Raw genomic sequence first — 23,108 nt, 5'->3', positions numbered from 1 at the left:
ATCATTAGTGTATAGACCAATGTACTGTGACATCATTAGTGTATAGACCAATGTACTGTGACATCATTAGTGTATAGCCCAATGTACTGTGACATCATTAGTGTATAGACAAATGTACTGTGACATCATTAGTGTATAGACCAATGTACTGTGACATTATTAGCGTATAGACCAATGTACTGTGACATCAGTATATAGACCAATGTACTGTAACATAGAGACCAACATAGTGTGACATCATTAGTATATAGACCAATGCACTGTGACATCATTAGTGTATAGACCAATGTACTGTAACATATAGACCAACATAGTGTGACATCATTAGTATATAGACCAATGCACTGTGACATCAGTATATAGACCAATGTACTGTAACATATAGACCAACATAGTGTGACATCATTAGTATATAGACCAATGCACTGTGACATCAGTATATAGACCAATGTACTGTAACATATAGACCAACATAGTGTGACATCATTAGTATATAGACCAATGCACTGTGACATCAGTATATAGACCAATGTACTGTAACATATAGACCAACATAGTGTGACATCATTAGTATATAGACCAATGCACTGTGACATCATTAGTGTATAGACCAATGCACTGTAACATATAGACCAACATAGTGTGACATCATTAGTATATATACCAATGCACTGTGACATCAGTATATAGACCAATGTACTGTAACATATAGACCAACATAGTGTGACATCATTAGTATATAGACCAATGCACTGTGACATCATTAGTATATAGACCAATGCACTGTGACATCAGTATATAGACCAATGTACTGCAACATATAGTCCAACATAGTGTAACATCATTAGTATATAGACCAATGTACTGAGACATCATTAGTATATAGACCAATGCACTGTGACATCATTAGTATATAGACCAGTGTACTGTAACATATAGACCAACATAGTGTGACATCATTAGTGTATAGACCAGTGTACTGTAACATATAGACCAACATAGTGTGACATCATTAGTGTATAGACCAATGCACTGTGACATCAGTATATAGACCAATGTACTGCAACATATAGTCCAACATAGTGTGACATCATTAGTATATAGACCAATGTACTGAGACATCATTAGTATATAGACCAATGCACTGTGACATCATTAGTATATAGACCAATGCACTGTGACATCATTAGTATATAGACCAATGCACTGTGACATCATTAGTGTATAGACCAATGTACTGTAACATATAGACCAACATAGTGTGACATCATTAGTATATAGACCAATGCACTGTGACATCAGTATATAGACCAATGTACTGTAACATATAGACCAACATAGTGTGACATCATTAGTATATAGACCAATGCACTGTGACATCAGTATATAGACCAATGTACTGTAACATATTGACCAACATAGTGTGACATCATTAGTATATAGACCAATGCACTGTGACATCAGTATATAAACCAATGTACTGTAACATATAGACCAACATAGTGTGACATCATTAGTATATAGACCAATGCACTGTGACATCATTAGTGTATAGACCAATGCACTGTGACATCATTAGTGTATAGACCAATGTACTGTAACATATAGACCAACATAGTGTGACATCATTAGTATATAGACCAATGCACTGTGACATCATTAGTATATAGACCAATGCACTGTGACATCAGTATATAGACCAATGTACTGCAACATATAGTCCAACATAGTGTGACATCATTAGTATATAGGCCAATGTACTGAGACATCATTAGTATATAGACCAATGCACTGTGACATCATTAGTATATAGACCAGTGTACTGTAACATATAGACCAACATAGTGCGACATCATTAGTGTATAGACCAGTGTACTGTAACATATAGACCAACATAGTGTGACATCATTAGTGTATAGACCAATGCACTGTGACATCAGTATATAGACCAATGTACTGCAACATATAGTCCAACATAGTGTGACATCATTAGTATATAGACCAATGTACTGAGACATCATTAGTATACAGACCAATGCACTGTGACATCATTAGTATATAGACCAATGCACTGTGACATCATTAGTATATAGACCAATGTACAGTGACATCAGTATATAGACCAATGTACTGCAACATATAGTCCAACATAGTGTGACATCATTAGTGTATAGACCAATGCACTGTGACATCAGTATATAGACCAATGTACTGAAACATATAGACCAACATAGTGTGACATCATTAGTGTATAGACCAATGCACTGTGACATCAGTATATATACCAATGTACTGTAACATATAGACCAACATAGTGTGACATCATTAGTGTATAGACCAATGCACTGTGACATCATTAGTATATAGACCAATGTACTGTGACAGTATATAGACCAATGCACTGTGATATCATTAGTACCGGATATAGACCACTGCACTGTGACATCATTAGTGTATAGACCAATGTACTGTGACATCATTAGTGTATAGACCAATGTACTGTGACATCATTAGTGTATAGACCGATGTACTGTGACATCATTAGTGTATAGACCAATGTACTGTGACATCATTAGTGTATAGACCAATGTACTGTGACATCATTAGTGTATAGACCAATGTACTGTGACATCATTAGTGTATAGACCAATGTACTGTGACATCATTAGTGTATAGACCAATGTACTGTGACATCATTAGTGTATAGACCAATGTACTGTGACATCATTAGTGTATAGACCAATGTACTGTGACATCATTAGTGTATAGATCAATGTACTGTGACATCATTAGTGTATAGACAATGTACTGTGACATCATTAGTGTATAGACCAATGTACTGTGACATCATTAGTGTATATACCAATGCATTGTGACATCATTAGTGCATAGACCAATGTACTATGACATCATTAGTGTATAGACCAATGTACTGTGACATCATTAGTATATAGACCAATGCACTGTGACATCATTAGTGTATAGACCAATGCACTGTGACATCATTATTGTATAGACCAATGTACTGTGACATCATTAGTGTATAGACCAATGCACTGTGACATCATTAGTGTATAGAGCAATGCACTGTGACATCATTAGTGTATAGACCAATGTACTGTGACATCATTAGTATATAGACCAATGCACTGTGACATCATTAGTGTATAGACCAATGTACTGTGACATCATTAGTGTATAGACCAATGTACTGTGATATTATTAGTGTATACACCAATGTACTGTTACATCATTAGTGTATAGACCAATGTACTGTGACATCATTAGTGTATAGACCAATGTACTGTGACATCATTAGTGTATAGACCAATGTACTGTGACATCATTAGTGTATAGACCAATGTACTGTGACATCATTAGTGTATAGACCAATGTACTGTGACATCATTAGTGTATAGACCAATGTACTGTGACATCATTAGTGTATAGCCCAATGTACTGTGACATCATTAGTGTATAGACAAATGTACTGTGACATCATTAGTGTATAGACCAATGTACTGTGACATTATTAGCGTATAGACCAATGTACTGTGACATCAGTATATAGACCAATGTACTGTAACATAGAGACCAACATAGTGTGACATCATTAGTATATAGACCAATGTACTGAGACATCATTAGTATATAGACCAGTGTACTGTAACATATAGACCAACATAGTGTGACATCATTAGTGTATAGACCAGTGTACTGTAACATATAGACCAACATAGTGTGACATCATTAGTGTATAGACCAATGCACTGTGACATCAGTATATAGACCAATGTACTGCAACATATAGTCCAACATAGTGTGACATCATTAGTATATAGACCAATGTACTGAGACATCATTAGTATATAGACCAATGCACTGTGACATCATTAGTATATAGACCAATGCACTGTGACATCATTAGTATATAGACCAATGTACAGTGACATCAGTATATAGACCAATGTACTGCAACATATAGTCCAACATAGTGTGACATCATTAGTGTATAGACCAATGCACTGTGACAGCAGTATATAGACCAATGTACTGCAACATATAGACCAACATAGTGTGACATCATTAGTGTATAGACCAATGCACTGTGACATCAGTATATAGACCAATGTACTGTAACATATAGACCAACATAGTGTGACATCATTAGTGTATAGACCAATGCACTGTGACATCATTAGTATATAGACCAATGTACTGTGACAGTATATAGACCAATGCACTGTGATATCATTAGTACCGGATATAGACCACTGCACTGTGACATCATTAGTGTATAGACCAATGTACTGTGACATCATTAGTGTATAGACCGATGTACTGTGACATCATTAGTGTATAGACCGATGTACTGTGACATCATTAGTGTATAGACCAATGTACTGTGACATCATTAGTGTATAGACCAATGTACTGTGACATCATTAGTGTATAGACCAATGTACTGTGACATCATTAGTGTATAGACCAATGTACTGTGACATCATTAGTGTATAGACCAATGTACTGTGACATCATTAGTGTATAGACCAATGTACTGTGACATCATTAGTGTATAGACCAATGTACTGTGACATCATTAGTGTATAGACCCATGTACTGTGACATCATTAGTGTATAGACCCATGTACTGTGACATCATTAGTGTATAGACCAATGTACTGTGACATCATTAGTGCATAGACCAATGTACTATGACATCATTAGTGTATAGACCAATGTACTGTGACATCATTAGTGTATAGACCAATGTACTGTGACATCATTAGTGTATAGACCAATGTACTGTGACATCATTAGTATATAGACCAATGCACTGTGACATCATTAGTGTATAGACCAATGCACTGTGACATCATTATTGTATAGACCAATGTACTGTGACATCATTAGTGTATAGACCAATGCACTGTGACATCATTAGTGTATAGAGCAATGCACTGTGACATCATTAGTGTATAGACCAATGTACTGTGACATCATTAGTATATAGACCAATGCACTGTGACATCATTAGTGTATAGACCAATGTACTGTGACATCATTAGTGTATAGACCAATGTACTGTGACATTATTAGTGTATAGACCAATGTACTGTTACATCATTAGTGTATAGACCAATGTACTGTTACATCATTAGTGTATAGACCAATGTACTGTGACATCATTAGTGTATAGACCAATGTACTGTGACATCATTAGTGTATAGACCAATGTACTGTGACATCATTAGTGTATAGACCAATGTACTGTGACATCATTAGTGTATAGACCAATGTACTGTGACATCATTAGTGTATAGCCCAATGTACTGTGACATCATTAGTGTATAGACAAATGTACTGTGACATCATTAGTGTATAGACCAATGTACTGTGACATGATTAGCGTATAGACCAATGTACTGTGACATCAGTATATAGACCAATGTACTGTAACATAGAGACCAACATAGTGTGACATCATTAGTATATAGACCAATGCACTGTGACATCATTAGTGTATAGACCAATGTACTGTAACATATAGACCAACATAGTGTGACATCATTAGTATATAGACCAATGCACTGTGACATCAGTATATAGACCAATGGACTGTAACATATAGACCAACATAGTGTGACATCATTAGTATATAGACCAATGCACTGTGACATCAGTATATAGACCAATGTACTGTAACATATAGACCAACATAGTGTGACATCATTAGTATATAGACCAATGCACTGTGACATCAGTATATAGACCAATGTACTGTAACATATAGACCGACATAGTGTGACATCATTAGTATATAGACCAATGGACTGAAACATATAGACCAACATAGTGTGACATCATTAGTATATAGACCAATGCACTGTGACATCAGTATATAGACCAATGTACTGTAACATATTGACCAACATAGTGTGACATCATTAGTATATAGACCAATGCACTGTGACATCAGTATATAGACCAATGTACTGTAACATATAGACCAACATAGTGTGACATCATTAGTATATAGACCAATGCACTGTGACATCATTAGTGTATAGACCAATGCACTGTAACATATAGACCAACATAGTGTGACATCATTAGTATATAGACCAATGTACTGAGACATCATTAGTATATAGACCAATGCACTGTGACATCATTAGTATATAGACCAGTGTACTGTAACATATAGACCAACATAGTGTGACATCATTAGTGTATAGACCAGTGTACTGTAACATATAGACCAACATAGTGTGACATCATTAGTGTATAGACCAATGCACTGTGACATCAGTATATAGACCAATGTACTGCGACATATAGTCCAACATAGTGTGACATCATTAGTATATAGACCAATGTACTGAGACATCATTAGTATATAGACCAATGCACTGTGACATCATTAGTATATAGACCAATGCACTGTGACATCATTAGTATATAGACCAATGTACAGTGACATCAGTATATAGACCAATGTACTGCAACATATAGTCCAACATAGTGTGACATCATTAGTGTATAGACCAATGCACTGTGACATCAGTATATAGACCAATGTACTGCAACATATAGACCAACATAGTGTGACATCATTAGTGTATAGACCAATGCACTGTGACATCAGTATATATACCAATGTACTGTAACATATAGACCAACATAGTGTGACATCATTAGTGTATAGACCAATGCACTGTGACATCATTAGTATATAGACCAATGTACTGTGACAGAATATAGACCAATGCACTGTGATATCATTAGTACCGGATATAGACCACTGCACTGTGACATCATTAGTGTATAGACCAATGTACTGTGACATCATTAGTGTATAGACCAATGTACTGTGACATCATTAGTGTATAGACCGATGTACTGTGACATCATTAGTGTATAGACCAATGTACTGTGACATCATTAGTGTATAGACCAATGTACTGTGACATCATTAGTGTATAGACCAATGTACTGTGACATCATTAGTGTATAGACCAATGTACTGTGACATCATTAGTGTATAGACCAATGTACTGTGACATCATTAGTGTATAGACCAATGTACTGTGACATCATTAGTGTATAGACCAATGTACTGTGACATCATTAGTATATAGACCAATGCACTGTGACATCATTAGTGTATAGACCAATGCACTGTGACATCATTATTGTATAGACCAATGTACTGTGACATCATTAGTGTATAGACCAATGCACTGTGACATCATTAGTGTATAGAGCAATGCACTGTGACATCATTAGTGTATAGACCAATGTACTGTGACATCATTAGTATATAGACCAATGCACTGTGACATCATTAGTGTATAGACCAATGTACTGTGACATCATTAGTGTATAGACCAATGTACTGTGACATTATTAGTGTATAGACCAATGTACTGTTACATCATTAGTGTATAGACCAATGTACTGTTACATCATTAGTGTATAGACCAATGTACTGTGACATCATTAGTGTATAGACCAATGTACTGTGACATCATTAGTGTATAGACCAATGTACTGTGACATCATTAGTGTATAGACCAATGTACTGTGACATCATTAGTGTATAGACCAATGTACTGTGACATCATTAGTGTATAGACCAATGTACTGTGACATCATTAGTGTATAGCCCAATGTACTGTGACATCATTAGTGTATAGACAAATGTACTGTGACATCATTAGTGTATAGACCAATGTACTGTGACATGATTAGCGTATAGACCAATGTACTGTGACATCAGTATATAGACCAATGTACTGTAACATAGAGACCAACATAGTGTGACATCATTAGTATATAGACCAATGCACTGTGACATCATTAGTGTATAGACCAATGTACTGTAACATATAGACCAACATAGTGTGACATCATTAGTATATAGACCAATGCACTGTGACATCAGTATATAGACCAATGGACTGTAACATATAGACCAACATAGTGTGACATCATTAGTATATAGACCAATGCACTGTGACATCAGTATATAGACCAATGTACTGTAACATATTGACCAACATAGTGTGACATCATTAGTATATAGACCAATGCACTGTGACATCAGTATATAGACCAATGTACTGTAACATATAGACCAACATAGTGTGACATCATTAGTATTTAGACCAATGCACTGTGACATCATTAGTGTATAGACCAATGCACTGTAACATATAGACCAACATAGTGTGACATCATTAGTATATAGACCAATGTACTGAGACATCATTAGTATATAGACCAATGCACTGTGACATCATTAGTATATAGACCAGTGTACTGTAACATATAGACCAACATAGTGTGACATCATTAGTGTATAGACCAGTGTACTGTAACATATAGACCAACATAGTGTGACATCATTAGTGTATAGACCAATGCACTGTGACATCAGTATATAGACCAATGTACTGCGACATATAGTCCAACATAGTGTGACATCATTAGTATATAGACCAATGTACTGAGACATCATTAGTATATAGACCAATGCACTGTGACATCATTAGTATATAGACCAATGTACAGTGACATCAGTATATAGACCAATGTACTGCAACATATAGTCCAACATAGTGTGACATCATTAGTGTATAGACCAATGCACTGTGACATCAGTATATAGACCAATGTACTGCAACATATAGACCAACATAGTGTGACATCATTAGTGTATAGACCAATGCACTGTGACATCAGTATATAGACCAATGTACTGTAACATATAGACCAACATAGTGTGACATCATTAGTGTATAGACCAATGCACTGTGACATCATTAGTATATAGACCAATGTACTGTGACAGTATATAGACCAATGCACTGTGATATCATTAGTACCGGATATAGACCACTGCACTGTGACATCATTAGTGTATAGACCAATGTACTGTGACATAATTAGTGTATAGACCAATGTACTGTGACATCATTAGTGTATAGACCGATGTACTGTGACATCATTAGTGTATAGACCAATGTACTGTGACATCATTAGTGTATAGACCAATGTACTGTGACATCATTAGTGTATAGACCAATGTACTGTGACATCATTAGTGTATAGACCAATGTACTGTGACATCATTAGTGTATAGACCAATGTACTGTGACATCATTAGTGTATAGACCAATGTACTGTGACATCATTAGTGTATAGACCAATGTACTGTGACATCATTAGTATATAGACCAATGCACTGTGACATCATTAGTGTATAGACCAATGCACTGTGACATCATTATTGTATAGACCAATGTACTGTGACATCATTAGTGTATAGACCAATGCACTGTAACATCATTAGTGTATAGAGCAATGCACTGTGACATCATTAGTGTATAGACCAATGTACTGTGACATCATTAGTATATAGACCAATGCACTGTGACATCATTAGTGTATAGACCAATGTACTGTGACATCATTAGTGTATAGACCAATGTACTGTGACATTATTAGTGTATAGACCAATGTACTGTTACATCATTAGTGTATAGATCAATGTACTGTTACATCATTAGTGTATAGACCAATGTACTGTGACATCATTAGTGTATAGACCAATGTACTGTGACATCATTAGTGTATAGACCAATGTACTGTGACATCATTAGTGTATAGACCAATGTACTGTGACATCATTAGTGTATAGACCAATGTACTGTGACATCATTAGTGTATAGCCCAATGTACTGTGACATCATTAGTGTATAGACAAATGTACTGTGACATCATTAGTGTATAGACCAATGTACTGTGACATGATTAGCGTATAGACCAATGTACTGTGACATCAGTATATAGACCAATGTACTGTAACATAGACACCAACATAGTGTGACATCATTAGTATATAGACCAATGCACTGTGACATCATTAGTGTATAGACCAATGTACTGTAACATATAGACCAACATAGTGTGACATCATTAGTATATAGACCAATGCACTGTGACATCAGTATATAGACCAATGGACTGTAACATATAGACCAACATAGTGTGACATCATTAGTATATAGACCAATGCACTGTGACATCAGTATATAGACCAATGTACTGTAACATATTGACCAACATAGTGTGACATCATTAGTATATAGACCAATGCACTGTGACATCAGTATATAGACCAATGTACTGTAACATATAGACCAACATAGTGTGACATCATTAGTATATAGACCAATGCACTGTGACATCATTAGTGTATAGACCAATGCACTGTAACATATAGACCAACATAGTGTGACATCATTAGTATATATACCAATGCACTGTGACATCAGTATATAGACCAATGTACTGTAACATATAGACCAACATAGTGTGACATCATTAGTATATAGACCAATGCACTGTGACATCATTAGTATATAGACCAATGCACTGTGACATCAGTATATAGACCAATGTACTGCAACATATAGTCCAACATAGTGTGACATCATTAGTATATAGACCAATGTACTGAGACATCATTAGTATATAGACCAATGCACTGTGACATCATTAGTATATAGACCAGTGTACTGTAACATATAGACCAACATTGTGTGACATCATTAGTGTATAGACCAGTGTACTGTAACATATAGACCAACATAGTGTGACATCATTAGTGTATAGACCAATGCACTGTGACATCAGTATATAGACCAATGTACTGCAACATATAGTCCAACATAGTGTGACATCATTAGTATATAGACCAATGTACTGAGACATATAGTCCAACATAGTGTGACATCATTAGTATATAGACCAATGTACTGAGACATCATTAGTATATAGACCAATGCACTGTGACATCATTAGTATATAGACCAATGCACTGTGACATCATTAGTATATAGACCAATGCACTGTGACATCATTAGTGTATAGACCAATGTACTGTAACATATAGACCAACATAGTGTGACATCATTAGTATATAGACCAATGCACTGTGACATCAGTATATAGACCAATGTACTGTAACATATAGACCAACATAGTGTGACATCATTAGTATATAGACCAATGCACTGTGACATCAGTATATAGACCAATGTACTGTAACATATTGACCAACATAGTGTGACATCATTAGTATATAGACCAATGCACTGTGACATCATTATATAGACCAATGTACTGTAACATATAGACCAACATAGTGTGACATCATTAGTATATAGACCAATGCACTGTGACATCATTAGTGTATAGACCAATGCACTGTAACATATAGACCAACATAGTGTGACATCATTAGTATATATACCAATGCACTGTGACATCAGTATATAGACCAATGTACTGTAACATATAGACCAACATAGTGTGACATCATTAGTATATATACCAATGCACTGTGACATCAGTATATAGACCAATGTACTGTAACATATAGACCAACATAGTGTGACATCATTAGTATATAGACCAATGCACTGTGACATCATTAGTATATAGACCAATGCACTGTGACATCAGTATATAGACCAATGTACTGCAACATATAGTCCAACATAGTGTGACATCATTAGTATATAGACCAATGTACTGAGACATCATTAGTATATAGACCAATGCACTGTGACATCATTAGTATATAGACCAGTGTACTGTAACATATAGACCAACATTGTGTGACATCATTAGTGTATAGACCAGTGTACTGTAACATATAGACCAACATAGTGTGACATCATTAGTGTATAGACCAATGCACTGTGACATCAGTATATAGACCAATGTACTGCAACATATAGTCCAACATAGTGTGACATCATTAGTATATAGACCAATGTACTGCAACATATAGTCCAACATAGTGTGACATCATTAGTATATAGACCAATGTACTGAGACATCATTAGTATATAGACCAATGCACTGTGACATCATTAGTATATAGACCAATGCACTGTGACATCATTAGTATATAGACCAATGCACTGTGACATCATTAGTGTATAGACCAATGTACTGTGACATCAGTATATAGACCAATGTACTGTAACATAGAGACCAACATAGTGTGACATCATTAGTATATAGACCAATGCACTGTGACATCATTAGTGTATAGACCAATGTACTGTAACATATAGACCAACATAGTGTGACATCATTAGTATATAGACCAATGCACTGTGACATCAGTATATAGACCAATGGACTGTAACATATAGACCAACATAGTGTGACATCATTAGTATATAGACCAATGCACTGTGACATCAGTATATAGACCAATGTACTGTAACATATAGACCAACATAGTGTGACATCATTAGTATATAGACCAATGCACTGTGACATTATTAGTGTATAGACCAATGTACTGTTACATCATTAGTGTACAGACCAATGTACTGTGACATCATTAGTGTATAGACCAATGTACTGTGACATTATTAGTGTATAGACCAATGTACTGTTACATCATTAGTGTACAGACCAATGTACTGTGACATCATTAGTGTATAGACCAATGTACTGTGACATCATTAGTGTATAGACCAATGTACTGTGACATCATTAGTGTATAGACCAATGTACTGTGACATCATTAGTGTATAGACCAATGTACTGTGACATCATTAGTGTATAGACCAATGTACTGTGACATCATTAGTGTATAGCCCAATGTACTGTGACATCATTAGTGTATAGACGAATGTACTGTGACATCATTAGTGTATAGACCAATGTACTGTAACTTATAGACCAACATAGTGTGACATCATTAGTATATAGACCAATGCACTGTGACATCAGTATATAGACCAATGTACTGTAACATATAGACCAACATAGTGTGACATCATTAGTATATAGACCAATGCACAGTGACATCAGTATATAGACCAATGTACTGTAACATATAGAAAAACATAGTGTGACATCATTAGTATATAGACCAATGCACTGTGACATCATTAGTATATAGACCAATGCACTGTGACATCAGTATATAGACCAATGTACTGCAACATATAGACCAACATAGTGTGACATCATTAGTATATAGATCAATGCACTGTGACATCAGTATATAGACCAATGTACTGTAACATATAGACCAACACAGTGTGACATCATTAGTATATAGACCAATGTACTGTGACATCATTAGTGTATAGACCAATGTACTGTGACATCATTAGTGTATAGACCAATGCATTGTGACATCATTAGTGTATAGACCAATGCATTGTGACATCATTAGTGTATAGACCAATGTACTGTGACATCATTAGTGTATAGACCAATGTACTGTGACATTATTAGTGTATAGACCAATGTACTGTTACATCATTAGTGTATAGACCAATGTACTGTTACATCATTAGTGTATAGACCAATGTACTGTGACATCATTAGTGTATAGACCAATGTACTGTGACATCATTAGTGTATAGACCAATGTACTGTGACATCATTAGTGTATAGACCATTGTACTGTGACATCATTAGTGTATAGACCAATGTACTGTGACATCATTAGTGTATAGACCAATGTACTGTGACATCATTAGTGTATAGACCAATGTACTGTGACATCATTAGTGTATAGACCAATGTACTGTGACATCATTAGTGTATAGACCAATGTACTGTGACATCATTAGTGTATAGACCAATGTACTGTGACATCATTAGTGTATAGCCCAATGTACTGTGACATCATTAGTGTATAGACGAATGTACTGTGACATCATTAGTGTATAGACCAATGTACTGTAACATATAGACCAACATAGTGTGACATCATTAGTATATAGACCAATGCACTGTGACATCAGTATATAGACCAATGTACTGTAACATATAGACCAACATAGTGTGACATCATTAGTATATAGACCAATGCACTGTGACATCAGTATATAGACCAATGCACTGTAACATATAGAAAAACATAGTGTAACATCATTAGTATATAGACCAATGCACTGTGACATCATTAGTATATAGACCAATGCACTGTGACATCAGTATATAGACCAATGTACTGCAACATATAGACCAACATAGTGTGACATCATTAGTATATAGACCAATGCACTGTGACATCAGTATATAGACCAATGTACTGTAACATATAGACCAACACAGTGTGACATCATTAGTATATAGACCAATGTACTGTGACATCATTAGTGTATAGACCAATGTACTGTGACATCATTAGTGTATAGACCAATGCATTGTGACATCATTAGTGTATAGACCAATGTACTGTGACATCATTAGTGTATAGACCAATGTACTGTGACATCATTAGTGTATAGACCAATGTACTGTGACATCATTAGTGTATAGACCAATGCATTGTGACATCATTAGTGTATAGAATAATGCATTGTGACATCATTAGTGTATAGACCAATGAACTGTGACATCATCAGTGTATAGACCACTGCACTGTGACATCATTAGTGTATAGACCAATGTACTGTGACATCATTAGTGTATAGACCAATGTATTGTGACATCATTAGTGTATAGACCACTGCACTGTGACATCATTAGTGTATAGACCAATGTACTGTGACATCATTAGTGTATAGACCAATGTACTGTGACATCATTAGTGTATAGACCAATGCATTGTGACATCATTAGTGTATAGACCAATGTACTGTGACATCATTAGTGTATAGACCAATGTACTGTGACATCATTAGTGTATAGACCAATGTAATGTGACATCATTAGTGTATAGACCAATGTACTGTGACATCATTAGTGTATAGACCAAGGTATTGTGACATCAGTATATAGACCAATGTACTGTAACATAGAGACCAACATAGTGTGACATCATTAGTATATACTCCAATGCACTGTGACATCATTAGTGTATAGACCAATGAACTGTGACATCATCAGTGTATAGACCACTGCACTGTGACATCATTAGTGTATAGACCAATGTACTGTGGCATCATTAGTGTATAGACCAATGTACTGTGGCATCATTAGTGTATAGACCAATGTATTGTGACATCATTAGTGTATAGACCAATGTATTGTGACATCATTAGTGTATAACCCAATGCACTGTGACATCAGTATATAGACCAATGTACTGCAACATATAGTCCAACATAGTGTGACATCATTAGTGTATAGACCAATGCACTGTGACATCAGTATATAGATCAATGTACTGTAACATATAGACCAACATAGTGTGACATCATTAGTATATAGACCAATGCACTGTGACATCAGTATATAGACCAATGTACTGTAACATATATACCAACATAGTGTGGCATCATTAGTATATAGACCAATGCACTGTGACATCATTAGTATACATTGTATAACCCAATGCACTGTGACATCAGTATATAGACCAATGTACTGCAACATATAGTCCAACATAGTGTGACATCATTAGTGTATAGACCAATGCACTGTGACATCAGTATATAGATCAATGTACTGTAACATATAGACCAACATAGTGTGACATCATTAGTGTATAGACCAATGTACTGTGACATCAGTATATAGACCAATGTACTGTGACATCATTAGTGTATAGACCAATGTACTGTGACATCATTAGTGTATAGACCAATGTACTGTGACATCATTAGTGTATAGACCAATGTACTGTGACATCATTAGTGTATAGACCAATGTACTGTGACATCATTAGTGTATATACCAATGCATTGTGACATCATTAGTGCATAGACCAATGTACTATGACATCATTAGTGTATAGACCAATGTACTGTGACATCATTAGTGTATAGACCAATGTACTGTGACATCATTAGTGTATAGACCAATGTACTGTGACATCATTAGTATATAGACCAATGCACTGTGACATCATTAGTGTATAGACCAATGCACTGTGACATCATTATTGTATAGACCAATGTACTGTGACATCATTAGTGTATAGACCAATGCACTGTGACATCATTAGTGTATAGAGCAATGCACTGTGACATCATTAGTGTATAGACCAATGTACTGTGACATCATTAGTATATAGACCAATGCACTGTGGCATCAGTATATTGACCAATGTACTGTAACATATAGACCAACATAGTGTGACATCATTAGTATATAGACCAATGAACTGTGACATCAGTATACAGAACAATGTACTGTAGCATATAGACCAACATAGTGACATCATTAGTATATATACCAATGTACTGTGACATCAGTATATAGACCAATGTACTGTGACATCAGTATATAGACCAATGTACTGTAACATATAGACCAACATAGTGTGACATCATTAGTATATAGACCAATGCACTGTGACATCATTAGTATACATTGTATAGACCAATGCACTGTGACATCAGTATATAGACCAATGTACTGCAACATATAGTCCAACATAGTGTGGCATCATTAGTGTACAGACCAATGCACTGTGACATCAGTATATAGACCAATGTACTGTAACATATAGACCAACATAGTGTGACATCATTAGTATATAGACCAATGCACTGTGACATCAGTATATAGACCAATGTACTGTAACATATAGACCAACATAGTGTGACATCATTAGTATATAGACCAATGCACTGTGACATCAGTATACAGACCAATGCACTGTGACATCAGTATATAGACCAATGTACTGTAACATATAGACCAACATAGTGTGACATCATTAGTGTATAGACCAATGCACTGTGACATCATTAGTATATAGACCAATGTACTGTGACAGTATATAGACAAATGCACTGTGATATCATTAGTACCGGATATAGACCACTGCACTGTGACATCATTAGTATATAGACCAATGCACTGTGACATCAGTATATAGACCAATGTACTGCAACATATAGTCCAACATAGTGTGACATCATTAGTGTATAGACCAATGCACTGTGACATTAGTATATAGACCAATGTACTGTAACATATAGACCAACATAGTGTGACATCATTAGTGTATAGACCAATGCACTGTGACATCATTAGTATATAGACCTATGTACTGTGACAGTATATAGACCAATGCACTGTGATATCATTAGTACTGGATATAGACCACTGCACTGTGACATCATTAGTGTATAGACCAATGTACTGTGACATCATTAGTGTATAGACCAATGTACTGTGACATCATTAGTGTATAGACCAATGTACTGTGACATCATTAGTGTATAGACCAATGTACTGTCACATCATTAGTGTATAGACCAATGTACTGTGACATCATTAGTGTATAGACCAATGTACTGTGACATCATTAGTGTATAGACCAACGTACTGTGACATCATTAGTGTATAGACCAATGTACTGTCACATCATTAGTGTATAGACCAACATAGTGTGACATCATTAGTATACATTGTATAGACCAATGCACTGTGACATCAGTATATAGACCAATGTACTGCAACATATAGTCCAACATAGTGTGGCATCATTAGTATATAGACCAATGCACTGTGACATCAGTATATAGACCAATGTACTGCAACATATAGTCCAACATAGTGTGACATCATTAGTGTACAGACCAATGCACTGTGACATCAGTATATAGACCAATGTACTGTAACATATAGACCAACATAGTGTGACATCATTAGTATATAGACCAATGCACTGTGACATCAGTATATAGACCAATGTACTGCAACAAATAGTCCAACATAGTGTGACATCATTAGTGTACAGACCAATGCACTGTGACATCAGTATATAGACCAATGTACTGTAACATATAGACCAACATAGTGTGACATCATTAGTATATAGACCAATGCACTGTGACATCAGTATACAGACCAATGCACTGTGACATCAGTATATAGACCAATGTACTGTAACATATAGACCAACATAGTGTAACATCATTAGTGTATAGACCAATGCACTGTGACATCATTAGTATATAGACCAATGTACTGTGACAGTATATAGACAAATGCACTGTGATATCATTAGTACCGGATATAGACCACTGCACTGTGACATCATTAGTATATAGACCAATGCACTGTGACATCAGTATATAGACCAATGTACTGCAACATATAGTCCAACATAGTGTGACATCATTAGTGTATAGACCAATGCACTGTGACATTAGTATATAGACCAATGTACTGTAACATATAGACCAACATAGTGTGACATCATTAGTGTATAGACCAATGCACTGTGACATCATTAGTATATAGACCTATGTACTGTGACAGTATATAGACCAATGCACTGTGATATCATTAGTACTGGATATAGACCACTGCACTGTGACATCATTAGTGTATAGACCAATGTACTGTGACATCATTAGTGTATAGACCAATGTACTGTGACATCATTAGTGTATAGACCGATGTACTGTGACATCATTAGTGTATAGACCAATGTACTGTGACATCATTAGTGTATAGACCAATGTACTGTGACATCATTAGTGTATAGACCAATGTACTGTGACATCATTAGTGTATAGACCAATGTACTGTGACATCATCAGTGTATAGACCAATGTACTGTGACATCATTAGTGTATAGACCAATGTACTGTGACATCATTAGTGTATAGACCAATGTACTGTGACATCATTAGTGTATAGACCAATGTACTGTGACATCATTAGTGTATAGACCAATGTACTGTGACATCATTAGTGTATAGACCAACGTACTGTGACATCATTAGTGTATAGACCAATGTACTGTCACATCATTAGTGTATAGACCAATGTACTGTGACATCATTAGTGTATAGACCAATGCATTGTGACATCATTAGTGTATAGACCAATGTACTGTGACATCATTAGTGTATAGACCACTGCACTGTGACATCATTAGTGTATAGACCAATGTACTGTGACATCATTAGTGTATAGACCAATGTACTGTGACATCATTAATGTATAGACCAATGTACTGTGACATTAATGTATAGACAAATGTACTGTGACATCAGTATATAGACCAATGTACTGTAACATATAGAATAACATAGTGTGACATCATTAGTGTATAGACCAATGCACTGTGACATCATTAGTATATAGACCAATGTACTGTGACAGTATATAGACCAATGCACTGTGATATCATTAGTACCGGATATAGACCACTGCACTGTGACATCATTAGTATATAGACCAATGCACTGTGACATCAGTATATAGACCAATGTACTGCAACATATAGTCCAACATAGTGTGACATCATTAGTGTATAGACCAATGCACTGTGACATCAGTATATAGACCAATGTACTGTAACATATAGACCAACATAGTGTGACATCATTAGTATATAGATCAATGAACTGTGACATCAGTATACAGACCAATGTACTGTAGCATATAGACCAACATAGTGTGACATCATTAGTGTATAGACCAATGTACTGTGACATCAGTATATAGACCAATGTACTGTAACATATAGACCAACATAGTGTGACATCATTAGTGTATAGACCAATGTACTGTGACATCAGTATATAGACCAATGTACTGTAACATATAGACCAACATAGTGTGACATCATTAGTATATAGACCAATGCACTGTGACATCAGTATACAGACCAATGTACTGTAGCATATAGACCAACATAGTGTGACATCATTAGTGTATAGACCAATGTACTGTGACATCATTAGTGTATAGACCAATGCACTGTGATATCATTAGTGTATAGACCAATGCACTGTGACATCATTAGTATATAGACCAATGTACTGTGACAGTATATATACCAATGTACTGTGACATCATTAGTGTATAGACCAATGTACTGTGACATCAGTATATAGACCAATGTACTGTGACATCAGTATTTAGACCAATGTACTGTAACATAGAGAATAACATAGTGTGACATCATTAGTGTATAGACCAATGCACTGTGACATCATTAGTATATAGACCAATGTACTGTGACAGTATATAGACCAATGCACTGTGATATCATTAGTACCGGATATAGACCACTGCACTGTGACATCATTAGTATATAGACCAATGCACTGTGACATCATTAGTGTATAGACCAATGCACTGTGACATCATTAGTGTATAGACCAATGTACTGTGACATCATTAGTGTGTAGACCAATGTACTGTGACATCATTAGTGTATAGACCACTGCACTGTGGCATCATTAGTGTATAGACCAATGTACTGTGACATCATTAGTGTATAGACCAATGTACTGTGACATCATTAGTGTATAGACCAATGTACTGTGACATCATTAGTGTATAGACCAATGTACTGTGACATAATTAGTATATAGACCAATGCACTATGACATCATTAGTATATAGACCAATGCACTGTGACATCATTAGTATATAGACCAATGCACTGTGACATCATTAGTGTATAGACCAACATAGTGTGACATCATTAGTATATAGACCAATGCACTGTGACATCAGTATATAGACCAATGTACTGTAACATATAGACCAACATAGTGTGACATCATTAGTATATAGACCAACATAGTGTGACATAATTAGTATATAGACCAACATAGTGTGACATCATTAGTATATAGACCAATGCACAGTGACATCAGTATATAGACCAATGTACTGCAACATATAGACCAACATAGTGTGACATCATTAGTATATAGACCAATGCACTGTGACATCAGTATATTGACCAATGTACTGTAACATATAGACCAACATAGTGTGACATCATTAGTATATAGACCAATGCACTGTGACATCAGTATATTGACCAATGTACTGTAACATATAGACCAACATAGTGTGACATCATTAGTATATAGACCAATGCACTGTGACATCAGTATATAGACCAATGTACTGTAACATATAGGCCAACATAGTGTGACATCATTAGTACATAGACCAATGCACTGTGACATCAGTATATAGACCAATGCACTGTGACATTAGTACCGGATACAGACCACTGCACTGTGAGAATTGAAGATATCATTACAAAATAAAAAAATCTGAGAGAGGTCCACATGTAGTACCTATATATGTAATATCAAAGCAATTGGACTTGTGGTTTTTAACAAGAAGTCGAAAATATCACTTTTTACTAAAAATGACAAAAATATTCATCAAAATTAAAGAATTGAAGAAATCATCATGAAATGAACAAATCTGAGAGTGGTCCACATGTAGTACATGTACCTATATATGTAATATCAAAGCAATTGCACTTGTGGTTTTTAACAAGTCAAAAATATCGCTTTTTACCAAAAATATTCACCAAAATTAGATAATTAAAGATATCATCACGAAATGAACAAATCTGAGAGAGGTGCATATGTAGTACCTATATATGTAATATCAAAGTAATCGGACTTTAGGTTTTTTTTTACAAGAAGTTGAAAATATCACTTTTTACCAAAAATAGAGAATTTGAGATTTTGACATGAAATGAACAAATCTGAGAAAGAACCATCCAAAGTACTTGCATATCAAATTTGAAAACATTCTGACTTGCGGTTTCAAAGAAGAAGTTGAAAGTTGACGCCGCCGACGACGACGGCGACAAACAATCAGTAATATGAACAGTTCTGCTGTGTCGACTTTGTCGACAGCGGAGCAAAAAATTACAAAAATATTCACCAAAATTAGAGAATTGAAGGTATCATCACGAAATGAACAAATCTGAGAGAGGTCCACATGTAGTACCTATATATGCAATATCAAAGCAATCGGACTGGCGCTTTTAAACAAGAGTCGAAAATATAAGTTATTACCAAAAATATTCAACAAAAATAGAGAATTTGAGATTTTGACATGAAATGAACAAATCTGAGAAAGAACCATCCTAGACACATATCAAATTTGAAAACATTCTGACCTGCGTTTCTTAAGAAGACGTTGAAATTGAAAAGTTGACAACAGCGGACGCTGACATGCGATGACAGACAACGACGACGGACAATCAGTAATATATCAGTAATATGAACAGCTTTGCTGTGGAACTAAATATGGTAATTTACTTCATAAAATTAAAAAAAATCTGAGAGGTCAACCTATATTGAATATCAAAGCAATTGGGCTAGTAATTCAAAGACTAACCTGGGCTCCATTTTCCCAGAATACCTTATATCCATTATCTTCTTTGGGATTATGGGATGGTGTTATCATGATGCCACAAGCACAATCATACTTGACCACGGCATATGGCTATAAAAATTAAATGAAACCGACAAACATTAAATTCTCTGCATTAATTATTTTAATAAAGTGTATAATAGAAAATATAACTATTTACATTTGATGAAGAATCACCACATACATGTACAGTATGAATGTCTTTATTGTACTCAAAAATTTGTGGCACAAAAAAACTGAACAATCAAAGAGATGTTAGACAAACAGTCTGTGGACTCCACTGTTAGTGACTTATCTGAAAGCAGTCTAATTCATGAAACAGAAGACATGTCATTGTTAATAACATAGTCGCCAATCTGTTTAGTGACTGTGAACTATAGACAAGCAGCCTGTCGGCTGAGATAGCTTCGCTGTTAGCAATGCACATTTCAATTAAAGAACTGAAGATATCATTAGAAAATGAACAATATGTATAGTATCAAAGCAATCAGACTTGCTGTTTTCAACAAGAAATTGAAAATATCACTTTTTACCAAAATTGTCAAAAATAATCATTAAAATTGGAGAATTGAAGATATCATCATCAAATGAACAAATCTGAGAGAGGTCTACCTGTAGTACCTATATATATAATATCAAAGCAATCAGACTTACTGTTTTCAACAAGAAGTCGAAAATATCACTTTTTACCAAAAATGACAAAAATATTCACCAAAATTAGAGAATTGAAGATATCATCACGAAGTGAACAAATCTGAGAAAAGTCCTCAAGTAGTATCTATATATGTAATATCAAAGCAATTGGACTTGCGGTTTTTAACAAGAAGTAAACAAGCAGCCTATCAGCTGAGATAGCTCCGCTGTTAGCAATGCACATTTTAATTAAAGAACTGAAGACATCATTAGAAAATAAACAATATGTATAGTATCAAAGCAATCGG

General features: G+C 35.1%; 1 protein-coding gene across 1 annotated transcript in view; it reads right to left on the bottom strand.

The window, feature by feature from the left end:
• LOC100367722 (phosphopentomutase-like) overlaps positions 1–23,108 on the bottom strand; it is a 177,860-nt gene that overhangs the window by 122,635 nt on the left and 32,117 nt on the right. The window contains exon 6 of the mRNA XM_085498186.1: positions 22,132–22,239. Within this exon, the coding sequence (XP_085354312.1) occupies positions 22,132–22,239 (108 nt within the window). The remainder of the gene's footprint in view (positions 1–22,131; positions 22,240–23,108) is intronic.

The sequence above is a fragment of the Saccoglossus kowalevskii genome, chromosome 4, assembly GCF_978046115.1.
Source record: "Saccoglossus kowalevskii chromosome 4, keSacKowa6.1, whole genome shotgun sequence".
In the NCBI taxonomy this organism is placed as follows: Eukaryota; Metazoa; Hemichordata; class Enteropneusta; family Harrimaniidae; genus Saccoglossus; species Saccoglossus kowalevskii.
The sequence above is the reverse complement of the archived record's forward strand: the minus strand, read 5'-3'. Positions and strand labels throughout refer to the sequence as shown.